At 45.6% G+C, this 22,581-nt stretch overlaps 1 protein-coding gene across 1 annotated transcript in view; it reads right to left on the reverse strand.

Moving 5' to 3' along the window:
- Positions 1–1,360: 1,360 nt before the first annotated feature.
- LOC134657538 (protein O-GlcNAcase) overlaps positions 1,361–22,581 on the reverse strand; it is a 57,617-nt gene continuing 36,396 nt past the window's right edge. The window contains exons 19-23 of the mRNA XM_063513113.1: positions 20,876–20,970; positions 19,663–19,811; positions 18,687–18,852; positions 15,130–15,280; positions 1,361–1,459 (exon numbers count right to left, since the gene is read on the reverse strand). Of these exons, the coding sequence (XP_063369183.1) occupies positions 15,156–15,280; positions 18,687–18,852; positions 19,663–19,811; positions 20,876–20,970 (535 nt within the window). The 3' untranslated portion in view covers positions 1,361–1,459; positions 15,130–15,155. The remainder of the gene's footprint in view (positions 1,460–15,129; positions 15,281–18,686; positions 18,853–19,662; positions 19,812–20,875; positions 20,971–22,581) is intronic.

Below are 22,581 nucleotides of genomic sequence, written 5' to 3' on the forward strand. Positions count from 1 at the left end.
AAAATAAATACTACTAAGATAGAAAAGGGAAATGTAAAGAGTCTAGATGATATATATGTTCTAAACAAAAACAAAAACGACTGACGTGTGTGTGTGTGTGTGTGTGTGTGTGTGTGTGTGTGTGTTATAAGGTGAGTCAGTAGCCAGTATAAATGATGGGATGATGATTTGTGTGTGTATGGGTGTGATTATATAGGACTTGCGTATTAACACGGGGATTGTTTCGTGCGTATTAACACTAGTTTTCCGGGAGAATAGTTATTAAGGTGACTATTTGATAGTGTTCAAAAGTGATTCGGTTTCTTGATAGGTCTGTGATTTTAGCCATGTAAGCAATTTGGACTTACAGTCGTAGCTATTTAGTGCGTAGATCTTTAAATGTTTATTTGTTTTATTGTAAATACGAGCACTCATTGCCACATACTGACGGCTCGCGAATGTAGTCCTATGGAGTACCAGAGGACAGACAGTTTGGTTATTGCGCTTGCTACATGCTTTCGAGGATAAAGGAAGATGTCGGTGTCTACGTAAAATGGTGCGAAGGATGTACAGCTGCCTAACAGACAGAACACTACATACCTCGTACAGTTGTGTTGTCGGATATCTGTACGGTTTTGACGTAGCAACCTTTAGTACGGCACGCTGAGCGCGCTCCAACTTTAGCATAGCCGTTTTGCCGGCAGCCCCCCATACCGGAATACAGTAGGTGACGAGTGATTGACACAGGGACGTATACGCCATCATTAAGGTCTTGAAATCAGCAGAGTTACGTAGTTGTTTAAAGACGAACATGAGTTTTCTAACACGGGAAGTCAAACAGTCGATATGAGTGTGCCAGTCTAAGTTTTGATCGATCGTTACACCTAAGTATTTAATAGTGGAGGCTTGGGCGAGAGGGACGCAAAGACAGTTAGGTGAGGGAGACTGGCAAATATGGCTTATCTGTGTCGGACCGTTTTGCTTTTTTGACTAATTGATGTCAGTTTTGAATAGCACGCCTCTCATTGCGGCATAGTCAATTAGGCCATTTTGGCCATTTTTGAAGGGCTCTAGCGCCTTAAAAAACAAAAATATCAAAAAAAGCAAAACGGTCCGACACAGATATTGACAATATTAATCTGTGTTGAAAAAATCATTGCTCTAGCTTCAAAACCCACGGAGGAAACAGTCGAGTACGTTTGTATGGAGAAATGACCACTCCTGTTGGCTCTTAAGAGTAAGAGGCGCCGCCATAAAATCTATATTACGCTCATTTTAAAATTCAGGTCTAATTTAACATGTCGTTTAAAATGAGAGAGTAATTTTGGGAGCGGGATTTCGGCGGAGGGGACTTCAAAGAAAAAACGTTTAAAAGATCACATGGAAAGTTACATACATACAACAAATACTATAGGTAGACACGATACACTATTTAGGAGACATACCGACAGTTGAGATTTTCACAAACCGGTGGATGATACTGAAACAATGAGACAATTTTATAGGACATATCATCTAATTTAAACAATAATTAAAAATTTCTCTTAAATGTTTGTAAAGAGTCTATACAACTATCGGCCAGCCTCCCTGTCAACTGAAAATGTTGGAAAAAAGTAAATAAAAATAACAACATTGATAAGTTTATGTAACAGAAACTTATTCTACTTTTACATTACTTTTATACCTGCTGATTTGGATATTTTTGACCTGACAAAAGCCTTTGATACTGTCTCACTTAACATAGATGAATATATGCATACTTGCATTTTAATAGTTGAACAAGTATTTGATTAACATAAGCTGTAATGGCTGATTTGAAAGGTACATCCTTATCTTACTATCTTATCAAGGATTGCAATATAAAGGCTTTCGGTGTACCGCAAGGTAGCATTCTCGGGCCAACGATTTTTCTCTTATATTAGCTTCGGTGTACCGCAAGCTTTTGTTCATGTTTTATATACTAACGCCACCGCCACTGTTGCCGCCATTCTGTTGGACCGCAGCACGTATGGGCTTGTATATATAACCCGAAGGTCGCAGCACATACCTGGGTTAAACATTTTAGGGCGAGTTAATCTTATGCGTCTTTTTTGTCAACATCATAAAATAAATGTTCTTTACGGTAATAATTTTCTCATTGGATTTTTATACTCGTACGCATTCAAGCTTTTTGTTATAAGTAGTATGCTGAAAGCTAAAATATGCCTTATGTATTGCAAACTGTGTGAGGTATGTAATAAAGAGTATTCTATTGTAATTATGTCAACAGGAGAGGCCACATTTCCGGAACGTTTGTAGCCTGGATCGGTGTACCGCAAGGGAGGAATCTCGGGCCGAAACTTATTATGTGTTCCGTTCCACGTCTGAGATCTTCATTGAGAGCGTAACGCCTCCGGTGACCGATAGATGCCGCTAGCGTCTATGTAGTCGCTCCGCCGCCTCGCCGTGACGTAGTTCCGCTTCCCTTTCCTGCAAACAGACGCCCGCCCCCCGCCACTCGCCGCCGCTATGGCATTGTTTCGTCGACCGTCCTGACCGATGGTCCGCAAATTTTTTTGCGAACATTTTTGCAGCATGGCGCTTTAAAATTTTCCGATCCAAAGTTTGTTCGATTAAATAGCGAGATATAGCCAGAGATCGCCACTACTAGTCTTTTGGCGGTCTCGGGATCGATCTTCCAACGGTGCTTTTCGATTCTACCCACTTTTTTCTTGCTAAATTATCTTTTACATGCCATGCTGCTAAAATCGTTACCGTTAACTCGCATTTTCGAGAGTGAAGTAGGAAGTGCGTCAACAAGTCGTTTCAAGTGTCGTTTGTTACAACGCGTGGTAACGTAAGTCGCTCCGCATCGGAGAGGAACGTGCGTCATCGTGCCTGCCGCGAGGAGCGGTGCCGGCCCGGCGCGGTGGGGTGCCGGGGCCGCGCTGCAATAGGATAGGTTTGGATTGTCTCAAACCATCTGGTAAGCCAGTTTAATGATATTCTAGCTGTATTTGGCGTTCGGAAGCGCATTGTGAATGCCTACTTGGACGCTAAAGCCCCGGTTCTCGTCCGATTACCGCAGGTGTCGGCCGAGGTCGGTGCTCGTGCTCGGAGCCCGGGAGTATTACCTCGTGTTGTTAGTTTCCGACGCGACAGTTCGTGTCGTTCGCCGCGTCGGCGCTGTCGACTTTCTCTTGTCGTCCGAGGTGCCTCCGAGACGCCGCGACGCTGCGGGCCGGCGCCCGAAGTGTCGCGGCGCAGGCGCTTCCGGTCCGCGGGACTCCGAGAGACGTCACACGCCCGCTCCTGTTGCTACGGTCGCGGCGCGGGTGGATCGGGGACCTCTCGGTCCCGTCCTGGCGCCAAGGTGAAGGCGGACCGGACCACGGGGAGCACGCTACTGCATCTCGACTGCTCAAAGTGGAAGGAAGGTAAGTTACGTGGAAGCCACTCTGTGGAAACACTACGAGTACAGCGGCGGGGCCGTTCGCCGCGCCGGTTGCCGTCTATCAAGGCGTCGGGCAACAGTGTCGCCGTGATGTTGCGTGCAACTACGCCACCATGGTGGCGCCAGTCGCCACGCGCACGCCTCCCCCCCTGTGCCGGCGAAAGACGCTACGGTGGCGCTGCCCGCCACGCGCATCGACGCCTCCTGAGCCGGCAACGTCCATCACGCGCATCGGCGCGATGGCGCGTCACGCACCGGTGCCTCCCGAGCTGGCGGTGGCTGTAGCCACGATTGGCGCCGCCCACCTCACGCATCGGCGCCTCTTGAGCTGGCCGCCACCATGGCGCCTCACGCACCAGCGAAACAGTGGCGGGCCGCCACGATGGCGGCACCCGCCTCACGCGTCGGCGCCTCTCGAGCTGGCCGCCACGATGGCGCCGCCCACCTCACGCTCCGGTGCCACCCGAGCCGGCCGCCACGATGGCGCCTCTCGCCTCACGCACCTGCGAGCCGGTGGCGGGCCGCCACAAGGGTGCCGCCCGCCTCGCGCACCGGCGCCTCTCGAGCTGGCCGCCACGATGGCGCCTCTCGCCTCACGCACCGGCGCCTCCCGAGCTGGCCGCCACGATGGCACCTCTCGCGTCACGCGCCGGCGCCTCCCGAGCTGGCGGTGGCTGCCGCCACGATGGCGCTTCTCGCGTCACGCGCCGGCGCCTCCCAAGCTGTCGGTGGCTGCCGCCACGATGGCGCCTCTCGCGTCACGCGCCGGCGCCTCCCGAGCTGGCGGTGGCTGCCGCCACGATGGCGCTTCTCGCGTCACGCGCCGGCGCCTCCCAAGCTGTCGGTGGCTGCCGCCACGATGGCGCCTCTCGCGTCGCACGCCGGCGCCACCCGAGCTGGCGGTGGCTGCCGCCATGATGGCGCCTCTCGCGTCACGCGCCGGCGCCTCCCAAGCTGTCGGTGGCTGCCGCCACGATGGCGCCTCTCGCGTCGCACGCCGGCGCCACCCGAGCCGGCGGTGGCTGCCGGCACGATGGCGCCTCTTGCGTCACGCGCCGGCGCCTCCCAAGCTGTCGGTGGCTGCCGCCACGATGGCGCCTCTCGCGTCGCACGCCGGCGCCACCCGAGCCGGCGGTGGCTGCCGGCACGATGGCGCCTCTTGCGTCACGCGCCGGCGCCTCCCAAGCTGTCGGTAGCTGCCGCCACGATGGCGCCTCTCGCGTCACGCGCCGGCGCCTCCTGAGCTGGCGGTGGCTGCCGCCACGATGGCGCCTCTCGCGTCACGCGCCGGCGCCACCCGAGCTGTCGGTGGCTGCCGCCATGATGGCGCCTCGCGTCACGAGCGGGCGGTGGCTGCCGCCACGATGGCGCGTCACGCGCCGGCGCCTCCCGAGCTGGCGATGGCTGCCGCCACGATGGCGCCTCTCGCGTCACGCGCCGGCGCCTCCCGAGCTGGCGGTGGCTGCCGCCACGATGGCGCCGCCCACCTCACGCACCGGCACCTTCCGAGCGGCGGCGGTTGCCATGATAGCGCCGGCAATTACGTCGATGCTGCAAGTACGACGCTGTCGTCCTTTGCAATGGCACCCATGTTCTGTTCGTAAGAAAACTTACCTGTTGCCGTTCCCAATGATATCGCCAGCGGCCGCGTCGATGCAGCCCGCCAAGCCGACGCCGGCCGGGCGCCACGCCGCCGCCGTCCGGCGCCACGTGTACCACGGTACCAGTTTTCCCTGTCCACATGGCCCCATTGAGGTACGCAGCTTATAGCTATGGTGCAACAGCACGAACAGACCGCTAAACTCTTGCTTTCGGTTAAGGATTCCTCCGTCGCCAAGGCGACGGCAGACAAGGTCCCGTGTGCTCCGCTCAAAACCGAGGTTGAAGGCATTAAAAAGGTTTGCAGTGTTCACATAATTATCTCTCTGCTTGCCCGCGCTCTCCAGCTTAAGTTCCGTCTTACAAAGACGAACTCGTTCGCCAAGCCCCTAATAAACAAAATGGGACAAATAAACCCGCTGCGCCTGAACGAGCTTGTGTTTCCGGTGCCAAGAGAAAGGGCCCAGGAGGACTCCAGCAGTTTCCATCTGTCTGTCTTCGACTTTATCGAAACAGTTTTGTTAAGCAAAGCGCCAAAATCGATTTTAGACTTGATTTCATCAGTGCGATTTCCTTAAAAGCATGCTACCATGCTCCTATACAAGTTTGACTGAAGGTTTTTCGTTTTCTCAACATACAGACCTGCCTTGCTGCCGAGTTTCTCACAGAAACTATACTCGATGCCTCCTGTTCAGTCTCAAATTCGCAAACGTTAGTTTATGGAGATTGCACCGTCGTAGTCCTCACCTTATACCTGTAGTCCGTTAATAATGGTAGACAATGTACGAAGTGAGGCCTTTCAAGTGGAGAGTAATCGTTAACGGGCCGCACCTGCAGCGCTGACGACAGGAGTGTACTACAAACATATAACCGTTACTACGGTTGTCGAAAAAACTGCTGATGCCAGCAGATCGTCTATAGTTCGCGCTGGTTCCTTGCTACTTACCAGGTCGGTATAACCCCCAAAGGCGACGGTTTATCAAAAAAGTCACTGCGTCCCCCGAGTGGCAGCTGCGCCCAGAAGCCGCCGAGCTATCTTCGCCTGATAGGCACCTTGTTGGTCGGCCTCTCCGCTTTCGAGAGCCCTCGCACTGTACCACGGTATGTCTTAACCGACTCTTTGAAGTGCTACCACGACGCGTTTGGCAGCTGCCGGTGATACGACTTGGCATGGATATCTCCACCTCCCAGGCTAGTCTGTTTACTGTGACGGCGTGATGAGGAGAGCTTTCTCGCAGCTGTGGTAAGCTTGCAATTTACTGGCGGTCCTAGTGAACACAACGTCAGACCACCATCCCTTACAAGTCAACGACCTTAAGAATCGAGGCGTAGCTCCTGTCAGATAGGACGCTCCAACACCGAGCCGGCGATAACCGGGTATTTCCGGTTCCGGTACTGGTTGTCTAGAAAACCAGTACCGGGGAGCACTCCCTAGATCGTCCCCTTGTCGAGGTCGCTGTACGCCCACAATGTAGAAATGATCTTCATGGTGCATCAAAAATGAGATCGACTGCCAGGTACCTCTAATACCCAGTGAAGTAGCAAGCTATCTCAGACATCTATTTCTATTCTCCATGTTAGCTTTCAGAATGATACTTGTTCAGAAGCCTGTAACAAGTGCTGTATGTGAACCACTATCGGACACTATGCCTTCTTCCATCGTCATTAATAGCGAGACCAGCGCCTCCCAAACCACCAGCTTGGGACGCGAGAAATCTTATTCAAATTACTTGCCCTAACTTGAATAATCCTACAACGTACCTATATAGAAAAGCTGCCGCACCTTTACTGGTAGCATCAGGCCGCAGGGTCAATGACCTTACCCTACTACACTGTAGCCCAGGCAATTACATAGATAACTTTGACGCTATTATTTTGTGTCCGAAATTCGGTTCTAAACCAGATAACGTGTCTCACCGACTGGACTCTCTTAGAAGCTTCGGAATAAAGTATAGACCCAGTAGGTAGTCTGGTGTGTATCAGGATGGCGGGTGTACATCAACAAATGGAGCTGCTGTATACGTCAGGAGTTAGTGCTAGCAATGTGCCAAATGTGCGCCAAAATTGGAGCAATGTGCTCTTTAAACTCCAGAGATATTTAAGAAATAGATGACGCCCGCCATCCTGACGTCAGGTTGGCGGGTGCATTTCCAGATCCAGCTAACGGCTGCCTACTCAGGGGTGAAAGTACTGCCTAAGGTTAGTGCTCGCAATGTGCTTCCACATGTATGAAGCACAATCAAATTCAGAGAGCCGTTAAAGAGAAATATGGAATTGAATAAATATATATATAGACGCCTGCTCATTTTAAATAGCAATATTACATCTTCATTGCAGGCAGTTCATCAGGCGCACACAAAACATGCAGGCGCTTTACACAAAAAGTCTTTTATTTTATTTTTTCAATAGACGTGTTACTTATTGAACTTGTGAGAAACACGCAAAAAACTCGTTTAGGTACCGCAAAAACGAACACTCGGTAAAATATTTATATTACTCTACGACCATCTATTACACACATTAAGTGTTACTATTGCTTGAAACTACAACATTTTCTACAAATGTGTCTACGTTAACCCATTCAAAGCCAGCGACTCTGCGTATGTGGGTATTAGTCGAGTGTGCTCAGAGCATAAAAAGGTTAATAGCGCTGGCGGTACACCGCGAAAATCAGTACAATCCTGCAAATGGTGTTAAAGGTATGAAAATCGGTACGATTGATCTTTAGGACATTTGAAACAATTTGACCCGAAGCACCAACAAATTAAAAAAAACGAGAGGAGTTATGACGTCATCTTTTTTTGTATGGAATTAAAAAAAAAATTGTTCAGAAACCTTTCGCGTGTGGTATTAGCCCTAAACTTGGCAGGATTTTTTTTGCTCGAATTGAGTGTTTTTATCCTAAAAAAAGGGATATTAAGGGTTGGTATAAAGGGTAGAAAAATAATAAAAAAATCTTAGTCTTTTAGTTTCTTATTTATACCTACAACGTATCTTTAAATGCACTCTGCCAAGTATGCACAAATTAACATTTAATTAGGTATGTATCCTAGGAGAGACACTGCCAGGTTCACTGTAAGGTGGGTTATGTATCTTTAAAGATTCATTGCCAGGTTGAGGTTGCAGAATATTTACTGTCCTACTAAGAAATTATTAGGATTTTAGGACAAATTACGATATTCTATTTATTAAAACTATTTAACTATATTACTCAAGTGCCACAGATATTACAAATAAGGCTACATCAACAAAATAGAGCTCGCAATCTGGTTGCTCTTGTTCCTCACCCCGGGGTCAGATGTCAGATCAGAAATAGACAGCAGCAGTTGCCTTCATCTTTACCATCTTCTCTAGAGAACCTAGACTTGTTATCAGACAGCGATCATGAAACAACAGATAGCGACCTCAGCCCAGCGACCACTGCTATCTATGACCAGCATGCCACCATCACCATCGCCTAATCAGGTAACATTGCTATAGTACGGCTCTTCTGAGGTGAACTTTTCGCTTCGAACCTTAATCTTTCAAACAAAGGCCATTGTCTCTATTATCGCAAAACCGCTTGCTCCCCAGTTAGCACGTGCCAGTACAACATTCATATTGAAAAACAACCGGTATCGTCATAGTATTAAGGTTCAAATTTAATGTCACTGATATTCTAGATATTACGTTTTGGTAGTTTAGGACGATAAACCGCCCCGAAGCGATACGGCGCTCATATTATTTTGATTTATTTATCGTATGGCTTGGTTACATGTCACTGGATACAGAACTTAACTAACTTAAAATTAAAATTTCGCCCTACTCAGGTAAGCAGCCGCTTCTCCAGCCAGGGTATTGAAGTCATTCACGTGGCCCGTGTATCTTGTGAGAGGACATTCCAGCACTATGTGTTCAATGGTCTGGTCTGGGTGTCCACACTCGCATGCAGGAGAGGCACTCCAACCCCATTTGTGCCAGTGGTGTGCACAGTTACCAATTCCAGTTCTAAAGCGGTTAAGGGCGGACCATACGCGACGAGGCGCTTTGAAGCCAGTGGGGGGTGTTCGAGGTGTGAGATGGATGAGGGGGTTTATTTGGTCCACTTGGTGCTCCCATTCTGCTTGCCACGCCTCCACCAGGCTCCAAGTGGTTTGTTGATTGGGCATCTGTAGAGCAGGGGGGTTTCTGGACTTAGTGTGATTTGATACTTAGTGTGGTGTTAAAAATGAAACGTGGTTATTTATTATATTGTTTTATTTAAATTATTAGCTTGCGGTGGTAAATGTAATAATTTACAAAGGTGCAGCTGCAAGCATTGTTATTTTTATTACGCATAGTAACAATAAAAACACTGATAAGGCAAACGTGGAGCTTTGAAGCGTACAGCTTTTCTAACAAAACATCACGTGTCAACGGTCAGAAGAAAGGTCGGTTATAATATAAGAAAGAAATTGATTATATCTATCTGGTTTTTTATGACTCGATTTTATCTAGTAGTACGTATAACTGTTTATATACCTACACGGAAAAATGTTGATTATACCTATGTTAAACTTATTAATCTTAAATTTACATTGTTACCTTAGATTTTGTTATATAACAAATATACAACGCTTTATCATAAATAACCGTGTTTCATTTTTAACACCACACTAAGTATCAAAATAATATGAGTGCCGTATCGCTTCGGGGCGGTCTATCGTCCTACACTACCAAAACGTAATATATAGAATATCAGTGACATTCAATTTGAAACTTAATACTATGACGATACCGGTTGTTTTTCAATATGAATGTTGTACTGGCACGTGCTAAGTCGGGAGCAAGCGGTTTTGCGATAATAGAGACAATGGCCTTTGTTTGAAAGATTAAGGTTCGAAGCGAAAAGTTCACCTCAGAAGAGCCGTACTATAGTACATCTTCAGAGTGAGTCTTCTAGTACAAGACAAACAGTAAGCCTGTCTGAACAAGCAAATGCGAATGCCACAACACCATCCCATAATCCTATACTATCGCCATTTTCAGGTTTATCATTCAGCTTCAGTGCTCCTTCCCCTGCAACAGCTACTTTTTATTTGGCTTATTTTTTACATATTTTCTGTGACTACTGGCCTTTCGAAAACCTCTGCTCAATTTTGACTGGCGCAATTCCGGTAAATCGCTACATTTCCAATACAGTGTGAGAGGTTTTGATTGGACTGGCTTCTTTTTAGTCACAATTATAGTTTTAGTTTTTTTGATCGAGTAGCTACTGCAAGGGAAGGAACACTGAAACTGCAGAGTAGGATGTAGGATGATAAACCTGAAAATGGCGATGGTATAGGATTATGGGATGATGTTGGAGCATTCGCATTTGCTTGTTCAGAGTGGCTTACTGTTTGTCTCGTAGTTGGAGATTCACTCTGAATGTACTAGCAATGTTATCTGATTTGGCGATGGTGGTGGTGGCATGCTGGTCATGGCTAGCAGTGGTCGCTGGGCTGAGGTCGCTATCTGTTGTTCCATGATCGCTGTTTGATAACAGGTGTAGGTGCTCTAGAGAAGATGGTAAAGATGAAGGCAACTGCTGCTGTCTATTTCTGATCTGACCCAGGGGTGAGGAACAAGAGCAACCAGATTGCGAGCTCTATTTTGTTGATGTAGCCTTAACCTTATCTGTAATATTTGTGGCACTTGAGTAATATAGTTAAATACTTTTAATGAATAGAATGTCGTAATTTGTCATAAAATCCCGCACCAATGTGGATAAGGAGGGATTCACACTGGTGGAAAGGAAGAACAAGGCGCGCAGGGCGCCTCGTAAGACTCTGTGTGGCATTGCGGAGCCGGTTAATTAATTCTGGTCTACGGATAGCGATACCGAGTAAGGCGCTCTACGTGTCTCGCCTGCATTACTCCGCCGTGGCCGACGAGGTGGTGGAGTACGTCCGTCGGAAGTCTGGCTACACGCTGAGGGTGCACCAGCTACAGTCGCGTCACTATGTGCACTTCAGTTCATTTGTGGTGCGCGTGCCGCGGCCGCTGCAGGCCGAACTGCGGCTGACTTCTGGCCGAAGGGGGTGGTGTTTCGACGGTTCCGGGGCAACCTGCCGAACCCTACGCCGAGTCAGACGACGCAACGGAGCCACGCTGTTATGTTGTCGCCCAAATCTAACATTTAATTTGTTGTCTTGTTTTGTAGTTTCACAGTGCATTGGTTTTGCTGTAATGCTGTGTCACTTATTTTAGTAATAAATAAATAAAAAAAATTCTAATAATTTCTTAGTAAGACAGTAAATATTCTGCAACCTCAACCTGGCAGTGTTCCTTTAAAGATACATTTAAACTAGTGGCTCTGTGAGCTGTAGACCTCGCGAGCATAGCTTATTGGGACCGTGCACGATGACAGCGCCACACAGCGGTTTGATCAATCAACAATACAAATATTTTAATTTATTTAAAAAAATACGAAGTTTAACTGAAAAAAAAATACAAAAAGTTATGTCTTACTGGGGATCGAACCCAGACTTTCCGTGTGCAAACAAAAAAAGCGATTGTTTACAAAATGCGCCATGATAGTTCTTAGCTAGAGTCTGGCTAATGAAAGTTGAGCCTGGGATAACGCGGGAATTTCAATAAAAACCGCACCTGGCAAGAAAATTACTATGAAATGAAATGACAGCTTGAAACTGACAGCTTATTTGATAGGAAAAAAAGTTGCCATAAAAAAGTTTTACATAAATCTCAGGGTCAACTTTCATTAGCCAGACTCTAAGCTGACGAAATTCGGCTACTCATTTTCGAGTACAAACTAAATATCTAAATACCGCCTAAACCAGCAATACAATTTTTCTGCATTTTTTGCCATTTACTATGTAAATATGTCTCAAAAATAAAATACTCTTATGATATCGATACGACTATTTGTTTAAGCGCGAGGTATCACAACTCCTCCATTTTTGAAAATTTCCAAAAACGGGATCGACAAAAAAAAAATATTTACTCATAGAATCTGGTCACAACATTTCACAAGAATCGGTTGAGAATTGTGACCTGTAGAGGAGAACATCCGGACATACAAAAGCAAAATGCCCGAGTCAAAACGTAGACCTTCGCTACGCTTCGGTCAAAAAGCATGTTGTTAGTAGAGAAGCTGGCGGTGTGCATTTGTAGATACATACAATAAAACGAGTTCATGCTATCTATAACAATAATGCAATGACTAATAAAAATACGTTATTGTATAGAATATATATTCAGTTGTTATGTAACAATCATAAATAGACCGAAATCTAAAAGGAAAACACTAAAAAGTACCACTTTTCCCATACGATGCGTAGACGCAGCTTTGCATAAGAATGCACAGTGTCAAGTTTAGGGTACGAAAGGGCTTTCTGAGCCAATTCTAAAAATATATCACATCATTTCATTTCAGATTTTTTTTTAAATTATAATAAAAATAATTTTCAAAACACCAAGTTTGGGCTTCTCCAGATACAATACCGTTCAATATTTTTTGTAAAATATACCTCAAATTATAGCTAATAGCTAAGATATATATTTAGAATTGGCTCAGAAAGCCCTTTCGTTTAATACCACACACGATAGGTTTCTAAACATTTTTTTAAAATTCCATACAAAAAAAGATGACGTCATAACTTCTCTCGTTTTTTTTATTTGTTGTTGCTTCGGGTCAAATTGTTTCAAATGTCCTAAAGATCAATCGTACCGTTTTTCATACCTTTAACACCAATTGCAGCGTTTTTTGGTGAACCGCCAGCGCTACAACTACGGCGTTCCGTGAACAAGAGATTTCCTTTCGCAGGATTGGTCCTTAGGACCCAACGATGGATTTAAAAAGTGGAGCCACCCAGATTTTTGGTGTAAAATTTTAGGGGGAGGGGTGGGGGGGGCTCAAAATTAATCTAGTTATCTATATTATTTAAGCTACTAGGCTAAGTTTGGTATCGTTTTCTATAAATCGGGGATGCGGAATTCATTTATGATATCATATTTCTACCATTCCGTAGTAAAACACGTAAAATATGAAGAATTTTTATTTAAATTCCTCTTGACGTTTAAACCGCTAAACCAATTTAGTTGAAAATTGGTATAGACATGACTTGAGTCCCAGGGAAGAACAAAGATACTTTTAATCTCAAAAATAATCCCTTAAGGGTGTAAAAAAGGGAGGTGGAAATTTGTGTGGGGATTCAATAACCGCTGAAACGATTTAGATAAAATTTGGTATAGAGATAGTTTGAGTCTCGTGGAAAAGTATAGGATAGTTTTTATCCCGAAAAAATCCCTTAAAATGAAAGGTAAGGTGTAGGGTTGTATGGGGAATCAATAAACGCTGAACCGATTTGGATGAAATATATGTCTACATCTCTGATTTAGTTGAAAATGATACTAAACTTGACTTAGAACCTAAACTTATTAACCTCAGACGTCGCAGACGCTTAAAACCCTCCCCACCCCCCATCTGCATCAAAAATCTGGGTGGCTCCTCTTCTTAAATCCATCCTTGGGTCCTAAGGACCAATCCTGCCAAAGGAAATCTCTTGTTCACGCAACGCCGTAGTTGACCTTTTTATGCTCTGAGCACACTCGACTAATACCTACATACGCAGAGTCGCTGGCCTTGAATGGGTTAACGTAGACATGTGTCTAGAAATGCAAATGTTTGTAGAAAATGTTGTAGCTTCAAGCAATAGTAATACCTACTTAATGTGTGTAATAGTTGGTCGTAGAGTAATATAAATATTTTACCGAGTGTTCGTTTTCACGGTACCTAAACGAGTTTTTTGTGTGTTTCTCACAAGTTCAATAAGTAAGTAACACGTCTATTGAAAAAATAAAATAAGACCTTTTGTGTACAGCGCCTGCATGTTTTGTGTGCGCCTGATGAACTGCCTGCAATGAAGATGTAATATTGCTATTTAAAATGAGCAGGCGTCTATATATATATTTATTCAATTCCATATTTCTCTTTAACCGCTCTCTGGATTTGATTGTGCTTCATACATGTGGAAGCACATTGCGAGCACTAACCTTAGGCAGTACTTTCACCCCTGAGTAGGCAGCCGTTAGCTGGATCTGGAAATGCACCCGCCAACCTGACGTCAGGATGGCGGGCGTCATCTATTTCTTAAATATCTCTGGAGTTTAAAGAGCACATTGCTCCAATTTTGGCGCACATTTGGCACATTGCTAGCACTAACTCCTGACGTATACCGCAGCTCCATTTGTTGATGTACACCCGCCATCCTGATACACACGGTAGTCTGGGTACGTCAACTTGTGAGAATTACACAAAATGTTAGGGGACACTGCGCTTATTTCCTTCAGACACAGTAGTCTCATCCAATCCGGCCTCGCCTACGATTGCTTTCGATCCATGATGTACTTAATCACTAAATTAGCTGGAAAACTATCCAATTACTTAGCGATATTTTGGCTTAAGTTAATTGGGAACATGACTCTTTCTTTAGACGATCCTATCGCCGAGATTCTGATTATGAAATCTCTCAAACCAGTTTAACGTCAGATTCGAACCTGGGATTACAGTTTAAATTCTCAATTTCCTGTAATGCATCATTATAACGAGTTATTGTGATTTCATGGGTTGCAATAAGGCGTATATATTTATTCTTTCTCTGAGTTATATGACAGTAGGTGTAGCCCTAACGCTTGCGCGCCCGCTGACTCGCCACCAGGAGATAATAAACAGGTCTCAATGAAGATCTCAGACGTGGAACGGAACACATAATATAAAAATTTTACCTTCCAATAAAATTATTATTATGTTTCCTTCCACGTCTGAGATCTGAGTAATGCCTTCCTGGCAGGCTACTAGGCTACTTTTATACCGACGGTACTTCTCCTCAACAATGACATAGCGGCGGCGAGTGGCGGGGGGCGGGCGTCTGTTTGCAGGAAAGGGAAGCGGAACTACGTCACGGCGAGGCGGCGGAGCGACTACATAGACGCTAGCGGCATCTATCGGTCACCGGAGGCGTTACGCTCTCAATGAAGATCTCAGACGTGGAACGGAACACATAATAATAATTTTATTGGAAGGTAAAATTTTTATATTCTATTAGCTTCTATCGGAGTCCCTCAGGGCAGTGACCTAGGACCTGTTGTTGTGTTACCTGTGCCTGACGCGGGTCACTCGGCGCTAGAAGGAGCGCACGAGGAACACGCGGGAGCCCGAGCGGGCCGCCTCCGCGAACCCGAGCTTGCTGTAGAACTGAAGGAGGTAGTGGTCGGTCGCGTTAATGCACGCGTGCACGCCGTTCACACCTGAAATAGTAGCATATTTATCGATTTAACCCAGGGATCGGAACCGGTTTTTTGCAAAAACTTAGAAATAACCATATTTTTCGAATTATTTTATACTCGAAATGTAGGTCTCAGTTGTGTTTTTAGGTTACGACTTCGTATTATTAGATTGCCCAATTAGAAATGAAGTAATTAGCAAAGAACGAAAAAATACCGTTTCCGTTCCCATACAAAAAATACCGGTATCCGATCCCTGATTTAACCCTCTGCGATTGATGTGCGGTCTATCAGACACCGCCAAATATTTTTTGTTGTTATGTCGGCGTACGGCGCGATATAGCTCTGTCGCGCTCATTACCTTCCTAAAACGACTCGCGGCATCGGACAGTGATGCCCGAGCGGCAACGTGGTGCATGCACCGGGAGATATGAGCTGCGGGTGTCCCACAGACGTGAGCACAGCAATAAGTCCTGGGTCTGACAGACCTCACCTCATAAAAATCTGTATTTTTTTCATAGTAATTATGGTGTATCAGACGTCACCTCACAAAAATATTAATGTTTCTATAGTGTCTGAGAGACCTAACCACATAAATAATTATATTTTACATGGCTCATCGAGGAAAAATCCTTTAAAATAAGTACCAACTTCAAGACTGATTAGTTCCTTATTCTGTCTTTAGATTGTCTCTATGTTTTTTAGGTATAAATACAGTGTTCAAAAGAAGGAAAATTTATTAAGTTACTTGAAGTTGTTGATTGTTAAGTTTTTTTGAATTTGTTTTGTTAGCCTAAGTACAAATTGTAAGAAACTGTGATCTCATTAAAATGTATTATATATATTTCTTATGTATTTTATTTTAAACCTATTTTACAGTTGAATTTGTTAAATTATAAATGGAATGATCGTTATATAAAACAATATTTACCATTTTGCCATTAGTTTATTTTTAATGAATTATCGAAAATGAGGTCTGATAGACACCACATCAGTAGAATCTCTCTAAAAAAAGTCACCACAGTTGCAGAGGGTTAATGTGGGCGACTTTATTATTTTTAGTCAATCGTGACAATCCAATCGACTCGAAGAGAGGACCTGCAACTACAACTGCAGACCGGAGCAGCTATATATAAACTAACCTAACCTACGTCAGATCGTAAACTAACGGCTTCACAATCTTACGGTGTCATATACACTGGATACTGTAGTCTGGTTACAATCGGTCAAGACAACTAGGTGTGAAAATGTTCAAATCGGGTGCAAATAGTCACACCGTGGGATGCCAAATATAGAACTTGAGGAGGTACGTAATCCAAAATTGTTACGTATACGATAATAGTCTTTTTGAGGGAACTATCTGGGAAAGGGGAAGTTTTCATTTCGAATGGCAAATAGTCTTCATTATTATGAGTTCTCTTTTAACACATTCAGTGCCGAAAACCCGACTCGGGTATTTTATGATTTCGTTCCCAGGCCGGACGACCCGATAGTCGGGATCGTGGCACTGCAGCTTTATATGGCGCACAGACAAGACATCCTCTAGACTGAGCATAGTAACGCTACCCTCTCTGCCACTATATACGGTAGTTTTACTCCATCTTCGAGTCAAAGTGTCAGAATCCCGTGCCGTGATTGGTCCGTGTTTTTGAACGGACCAATCGCGGCACGGGATTCGCTCACCTCGTCCCCCGCACCCCAGTATTTTTGGCAGCATCGGTTTCATGAAATAATTGCTCTAAACTCCGTCTAGAGGATTCCTAGTCTATGATATGGCGTAATAGGCTACATGACTAATTTTTTTTATGGTATCAATCGATCGGGTTTGTTTTTAGGATCAAATGTCTATATGGGACCCATTGCATTAAAGTAACACAAAAGTCAGAAATTGTAGTCAAAGGCAGACAGTCGCACTTCACTCGCGAAACGCCCTATACAAAACAGCCAGAGGCCGTGACGTCATCGCCCATCTTGTAGTATGGACAAAACAAGAAAATTGTGTTTTTGTCGGTGAAGAATTGCGTTTATGTATATAGTTGCTATACAATATTTTTTTGGATGAAATGTAAGGAATCGAATGGTACCCTTACTTTTATCGTTTTTGAAAGTTAAATAAAAAACTTAAATTTTGAAACTTTCAGGTCCTGTATTTTTGTAATTTTTCAATATTTTATTTTAATATCCACATTATTGTGATAAATTGTTCGTTTGCTATCTATTTTACTAGATTTAGTTGTAAAATTCAACATGTGTCATCATCCCTATTGTTGTGGCCTGGCGCGGATGTCTCGTTTGGCCGGGCGGCAATGGACGTGTTGATAGCAGGGATCGGAACCGGTTTTTTGCAAAAACTTAGAAATAACCATATTTTCCTAATTATTTTATACTCGAAATGTAGGACTCAGTTGTGTCTTTAGGTTACGAGTTCGTATTATTAGATTGCTCAATTAGAAATGAAGTAATTAGCAAAGAACGAAAAAATACCGTTTCCGTTCCCATACAAAAAATACCGGTATCCGATCCCTGGTTGATAGTGTTACCGTGAGCCCGGAGCGCGGCCAGCAGGCAGGCGAGCAGGCGGGCGGGCGCGTGCGGGTCGGGGCAGGCGGCGCGCACGCAGCACGTCAGCAGCGCGGGGTGCGCGCGCAGCACGCCCGCCGGCGCGCGCTCCGGCCCGCTGAACTGTGGAAGTGGCATGCACTCCTGGAATAGTGTTACCGTGAGCCCGGAGCGCGGCCAGCAGGCAGGCGAGCAGGCGGGCGGGCGCGTGCGGGTCGGGGCAGGCGGCGCGCACGCAGCACGTCAGCAGCGCGGGGTGCGCGCGCAGCACGCCCGCCGGCGCGCGCTCCGGCCCGCTGAACTGTGGAAGTGGCATGCACTCCTGGAATAGTGTTACCGTGAGCCCGGAGCGCGGCCAGCAGGCAGGCGAGCAGGCGGGCGGGCGCGTGCGGGTCGGGGCAGGCGGCGCGCACGCAGCACGTCAGCAGCGCGGGGTGCGCGCGCAGCACGCCCGCCGGCGCGCGCTCCGGCCCGCTGAACTGTGGAAGTGGCATGCACTCCTGGAATAGTGTTACCGTGAGCCCGGAGCGCGGCCAGCAGGCAGGCGAGCAGGCGGGCGGGCGCGTGCGGGTCGGGGCAGGCGGCGCGCACGCAGCACGTCAGCAGCGCGGGGTGCGCGCGCAGCACGCCCGCCGGCGCGCGCTCCGGCCCGCTGAACTGTGGAAGTGGCATGCACTCCTGGAATAGTGTTACCGTGAGCCCGGAGCGCGGCCAGCAGGCAGGCGAGCAGGCGGGCGGGCGCGTGCGGGTCGGGGCAGGCGGCGCGCACGCAGCACGTCAGCAGCGCGGGGTGCGCGCGCAGCACGCCCGCCGGCGCGCGCTCCGGCCCGCTGAACTGTGGAAGTGGCATGCACTCCTGGAATAGTGTTACCGTGAGCCCGGAGCGCGGCCAGCAGGCAGGCGAGCAGGCGGGCGGGCGCGTGCGGGTCGGGGCAGGCGGCGCGCACGCAGCACGTCAGCAGCGCGGGGTGCGCGCGCAGCACGCCCGCCGGCGCGCGCTCCGGCCCGCTGAACTGGTGGAAGTGGCGGATGCACTCCTGGAATACTTATTTGTTTTACAAAAAAAAAAAAAAAAAAAAAAAAAAAAGGGCAAAGTTGTTGTTTAACCGCTCGTGCTATTGATACCCGAGCAAACGAAAGATGAAATGAGGCAGGCAAAATATGAATTTGATTACTTTGCTTCACATGTGAATAAAATGCAACTTTGCTATCAGTTTTTAAACAATCCAGAGAGCCTTTACCAGTTGATGTGGTGAAAAAATTGTTCCGTATTATATCACCAAGCTCACTGTATACTCGTAGTACACCATACGCTTTAAAAGCTTTGCCACCTTGTGGCCTAAACTTGACATTGACACTTTGTAGGGTTATCCCCCCTCTAGTCCTGTGCAGCCCCCTACAGTTCACGCACATCCCCAGCCTGATTCTGATTTTAAAATTGCCCGCCTTTTCAATTTCCTTTTATTTTACTCCGATTGCATTGCAATGTATGAACAGTTTTTTTCATTTGTGACTTTACTAGTGCGCTTTAGGATTTTTTTGGCATCTTGGCTAGGCACCCTGGTACAGGGATCGGATACCGGTATTTTTTGTATGGGAACGAAAACGGTATTTTTTCGTTCTTTGCTAATTACTTCATTTCTAATTGGGCAATCTAATAATACGAAGTCGAAACCTAAAAACACAACTGAGCCCATTTCGAGTATAAAATAATTCAAAAAATATGGTTATTTCTAAGTTTTTGCAAAAAACCGGTTCCGATCCCTGCCCTGGTAAGACTATTTTGGCGTAGAAGCAGGGGTTACGGTGTCCCAATGCCCCATTATAAAAAATCTAGTGTCTCTTACCTTAGCCGCCTGGCTCAGGTCTTGCCTCTCAGTTAGCTGCTCGGGGTATTTCTTGCACATCTCCGGTATCCAGGCCACCTCTTGTTTCTTGTAGAACTCTTTGCTGTTCAGCGCCGCGCACGCGTAGCCAACTATTCCTGGTTTTACCCCTGAAAATATTACTACTGCTCAAAGGTTGACTAGAAGATCCCTTATAGGGATTAGTTCGCATTTGTACATTGTATACTTTCTATTTAATTGTATCTTAACCTGTCTTATGTACAATAAAGTGTTTTCATATACATGTATATACATACAGATGTGAGATATTCTATAGGTAAGACTAAGAAGCCAAACTGACCGACTTGTTTTAGACTTAATATAATAATGGCAAGGAAATAAACAAAACTGACATATGGGCAAAAGATATAATTCGTTGCTCTTAACTTGCCAATGGTAGTCCTATCTCCTTGCAATAAGCTACTAGGGGTCGCCAAGTTTATTAAAAAGGGAGAGACAACCAGTTTCTGGAGTGTGACAGAGATACGACTATTGATTTGGTGCGTATAATTTAATGATTACTAGCAACCCGCCCCGGCTTCGCACGGGTTAACAAATTATACATATAATGGGCGGACGACGGATGCAATATACGTCAAAATCATGTCAAACGATATACGTAATTAAAATTGGTTTAAATAAGACAACATGATTTTGACGTATATTGCATCCGTCGTCCGCCCATTATACATAAACCATCTTGATTCACTTTATCTATTAAAAAACCGCATCAAAATCCGTTGGGTAGTTTTAAAGATCATACAGAGGGACAGACATAGAACGGGGAGCGACTTTGTTTTATACTATGTACGTAGTGATTTTAAGAAAACTAGAAGCTGCAATGTACCCAAAAAGGCGTTTTAAACTGGGGATTTCTGACTGGTTATGGGTTATGGTTTACAAATAGCCAATTACTGGCGGTTAATAAACAATACTGTATGTGTATTGTATACTATGTTAACCTTTTCGACGCCGTGTCAAATACAAAAGCTGTCTCTCAGACGCCACGTCACGCCACGTCACGTCAAAACTGAAATTGAACTTTATGCATATGCACCTAGGTCTATGTTGCTCTGTGGTCTATGACCGATTAATAAGTCTTTGGCGTTGGACCTGCGGTGCGTATATATCGGTCATTGGCGTCCAAAAGGTTAAGGGCGGTAATAATACTAACCGTTAACGTTGTCTTCTCCTTCCCTCATGAACATTTCGTCTTCCTCTATCACCATGCACAGAGAAGGCGCTAATGTTAGGAATGGTTGCACTAGCCTGAAAACAATCATTAAAGTGTCATTCCAAGGAACTTGCTAACTATGTAAATGTAAACAATTAAACCGCCATATTGCAATTAAGCAATTATTCTCCATCCCACGTAGTAGAACTAACTATTCTAAAAATATGTTTATTAAGCGAGCATGTACACTCTATAATCATAATAATATTCTAAAAAATGTAGACATATTTAATTGTACCACAAGCTCAATAAAAAATATATTCAGGACTAGCAGTATGTAAATCTTAACGCGATCTGTCAAAATTTTAGTTTAATATGTCATGTTTGCCGATACTTAGGTACTGAGAAGCTGTTAACAACATAGATCATGTATTTCATTGCCTTTCATTGAGTTTTATGTATATATTTCGCAAATTCTGTGTAATCTTTTACTAATCAAGTGAACCTAAGGCAAGATAGGTACTTTTTCGTGCTTTAATTATAAATATATGTGTAACATTGAGCACTTGCAAAATGCTGGCACTCATCTGCCAAGAGTACTCACAATACTATTTAACTTATGTATTAATCATTCTTATCTACCATCAGACCTGATGAGGACAATTGTGGTACCAGTCATTAAAAATAAAACAGGTGATGTGTCAGACGTGAAAAATTATAGACCAATATCATTGGCAACCGTTGTGGCAAAAGTGCTGGACAGATTGTTTGACAGACACTTAGCTAAACATATTAAACTGAATGACGCACAGTTTGGGTTTAGGCCCGGACTTTCCACAGAGTCGGCTATTATGTGTCTGAAAAGCACTGTCCAGTACTATACTAGCAGGGATACACCAGTGAACGCCTGCTTCTTAGACTTATCGAAGGCCTTCGATCTGGTCTCGTATGATATACTTTGGCAAAAGCTGACCAATGAGACCAGTGTCCCCGAGGACCTGATTGAGATTCTGAAGTTTTGGTACGGGAACCAGGTTAACTCGGTCAGGTGGGCGGGCGTTCACTCGGATGAATACCGTCTAGAATGTGGAGTAAGGCAGGGCGGTCTGTCCTCTCCTAGGTTGTTTAACCTATATGTGAACCAGCTTATGGATGAGCTCAACAATGCCTATGTGGGATGCTCAGTGGATGGTAAATCCATAAATAACATCAGTTATGCTGATGATATGGTGTTGTTGAGCCCATCCATGAGTGCACTTCAAGAGTTGCTGGATATCTGTGAGAGGTACTCGGTGAGGCATGGGCTAAGGTACAATGGGAAAAAGAGTGAGGTACTTGTTTTCAAAGCAGGAAGAAAATTCTACAAAACAGTACCTCCTGTGACCCTGGGCGGGGAACCACTCAGGGTCACTAAAACGTTCAAATACCTTGGTCACTGGGTCACCGAGGACCTAAAAGATGACCTCGACATAGAGAGGGAGCGTAGAGCGTTGGCCGTCCGCGGAAATATGCTGGCGCGCAGGTTTGCCAGGTGTAACAAAGACGTGAAAAAGACGCTTTTTAAAGCTTTTTGCCAATCATTTTACACCTGCAGCCTGTGGGCCAGCTTTACTCAGCGAGCGTACAACGCTCTACGAATACAATATAACAACGTTTTCAGGATGCTGATGGGGCTGCCACGTCACTGTAGTGCGTCTGGAATGTTC

This window comes from Cydia amplana, chromosome 20 (genome assembly GCF_948474715.1).
Source record: "Cydia amplana chromosome 20, ilCydAmpl1.1, whole genome shotgun sequence".
NCBI lineage: Eukaryota > Metazoa > Arthropoda > Insecta > Lepidoptera > Tortricidae > Cydia > Cydia amplana.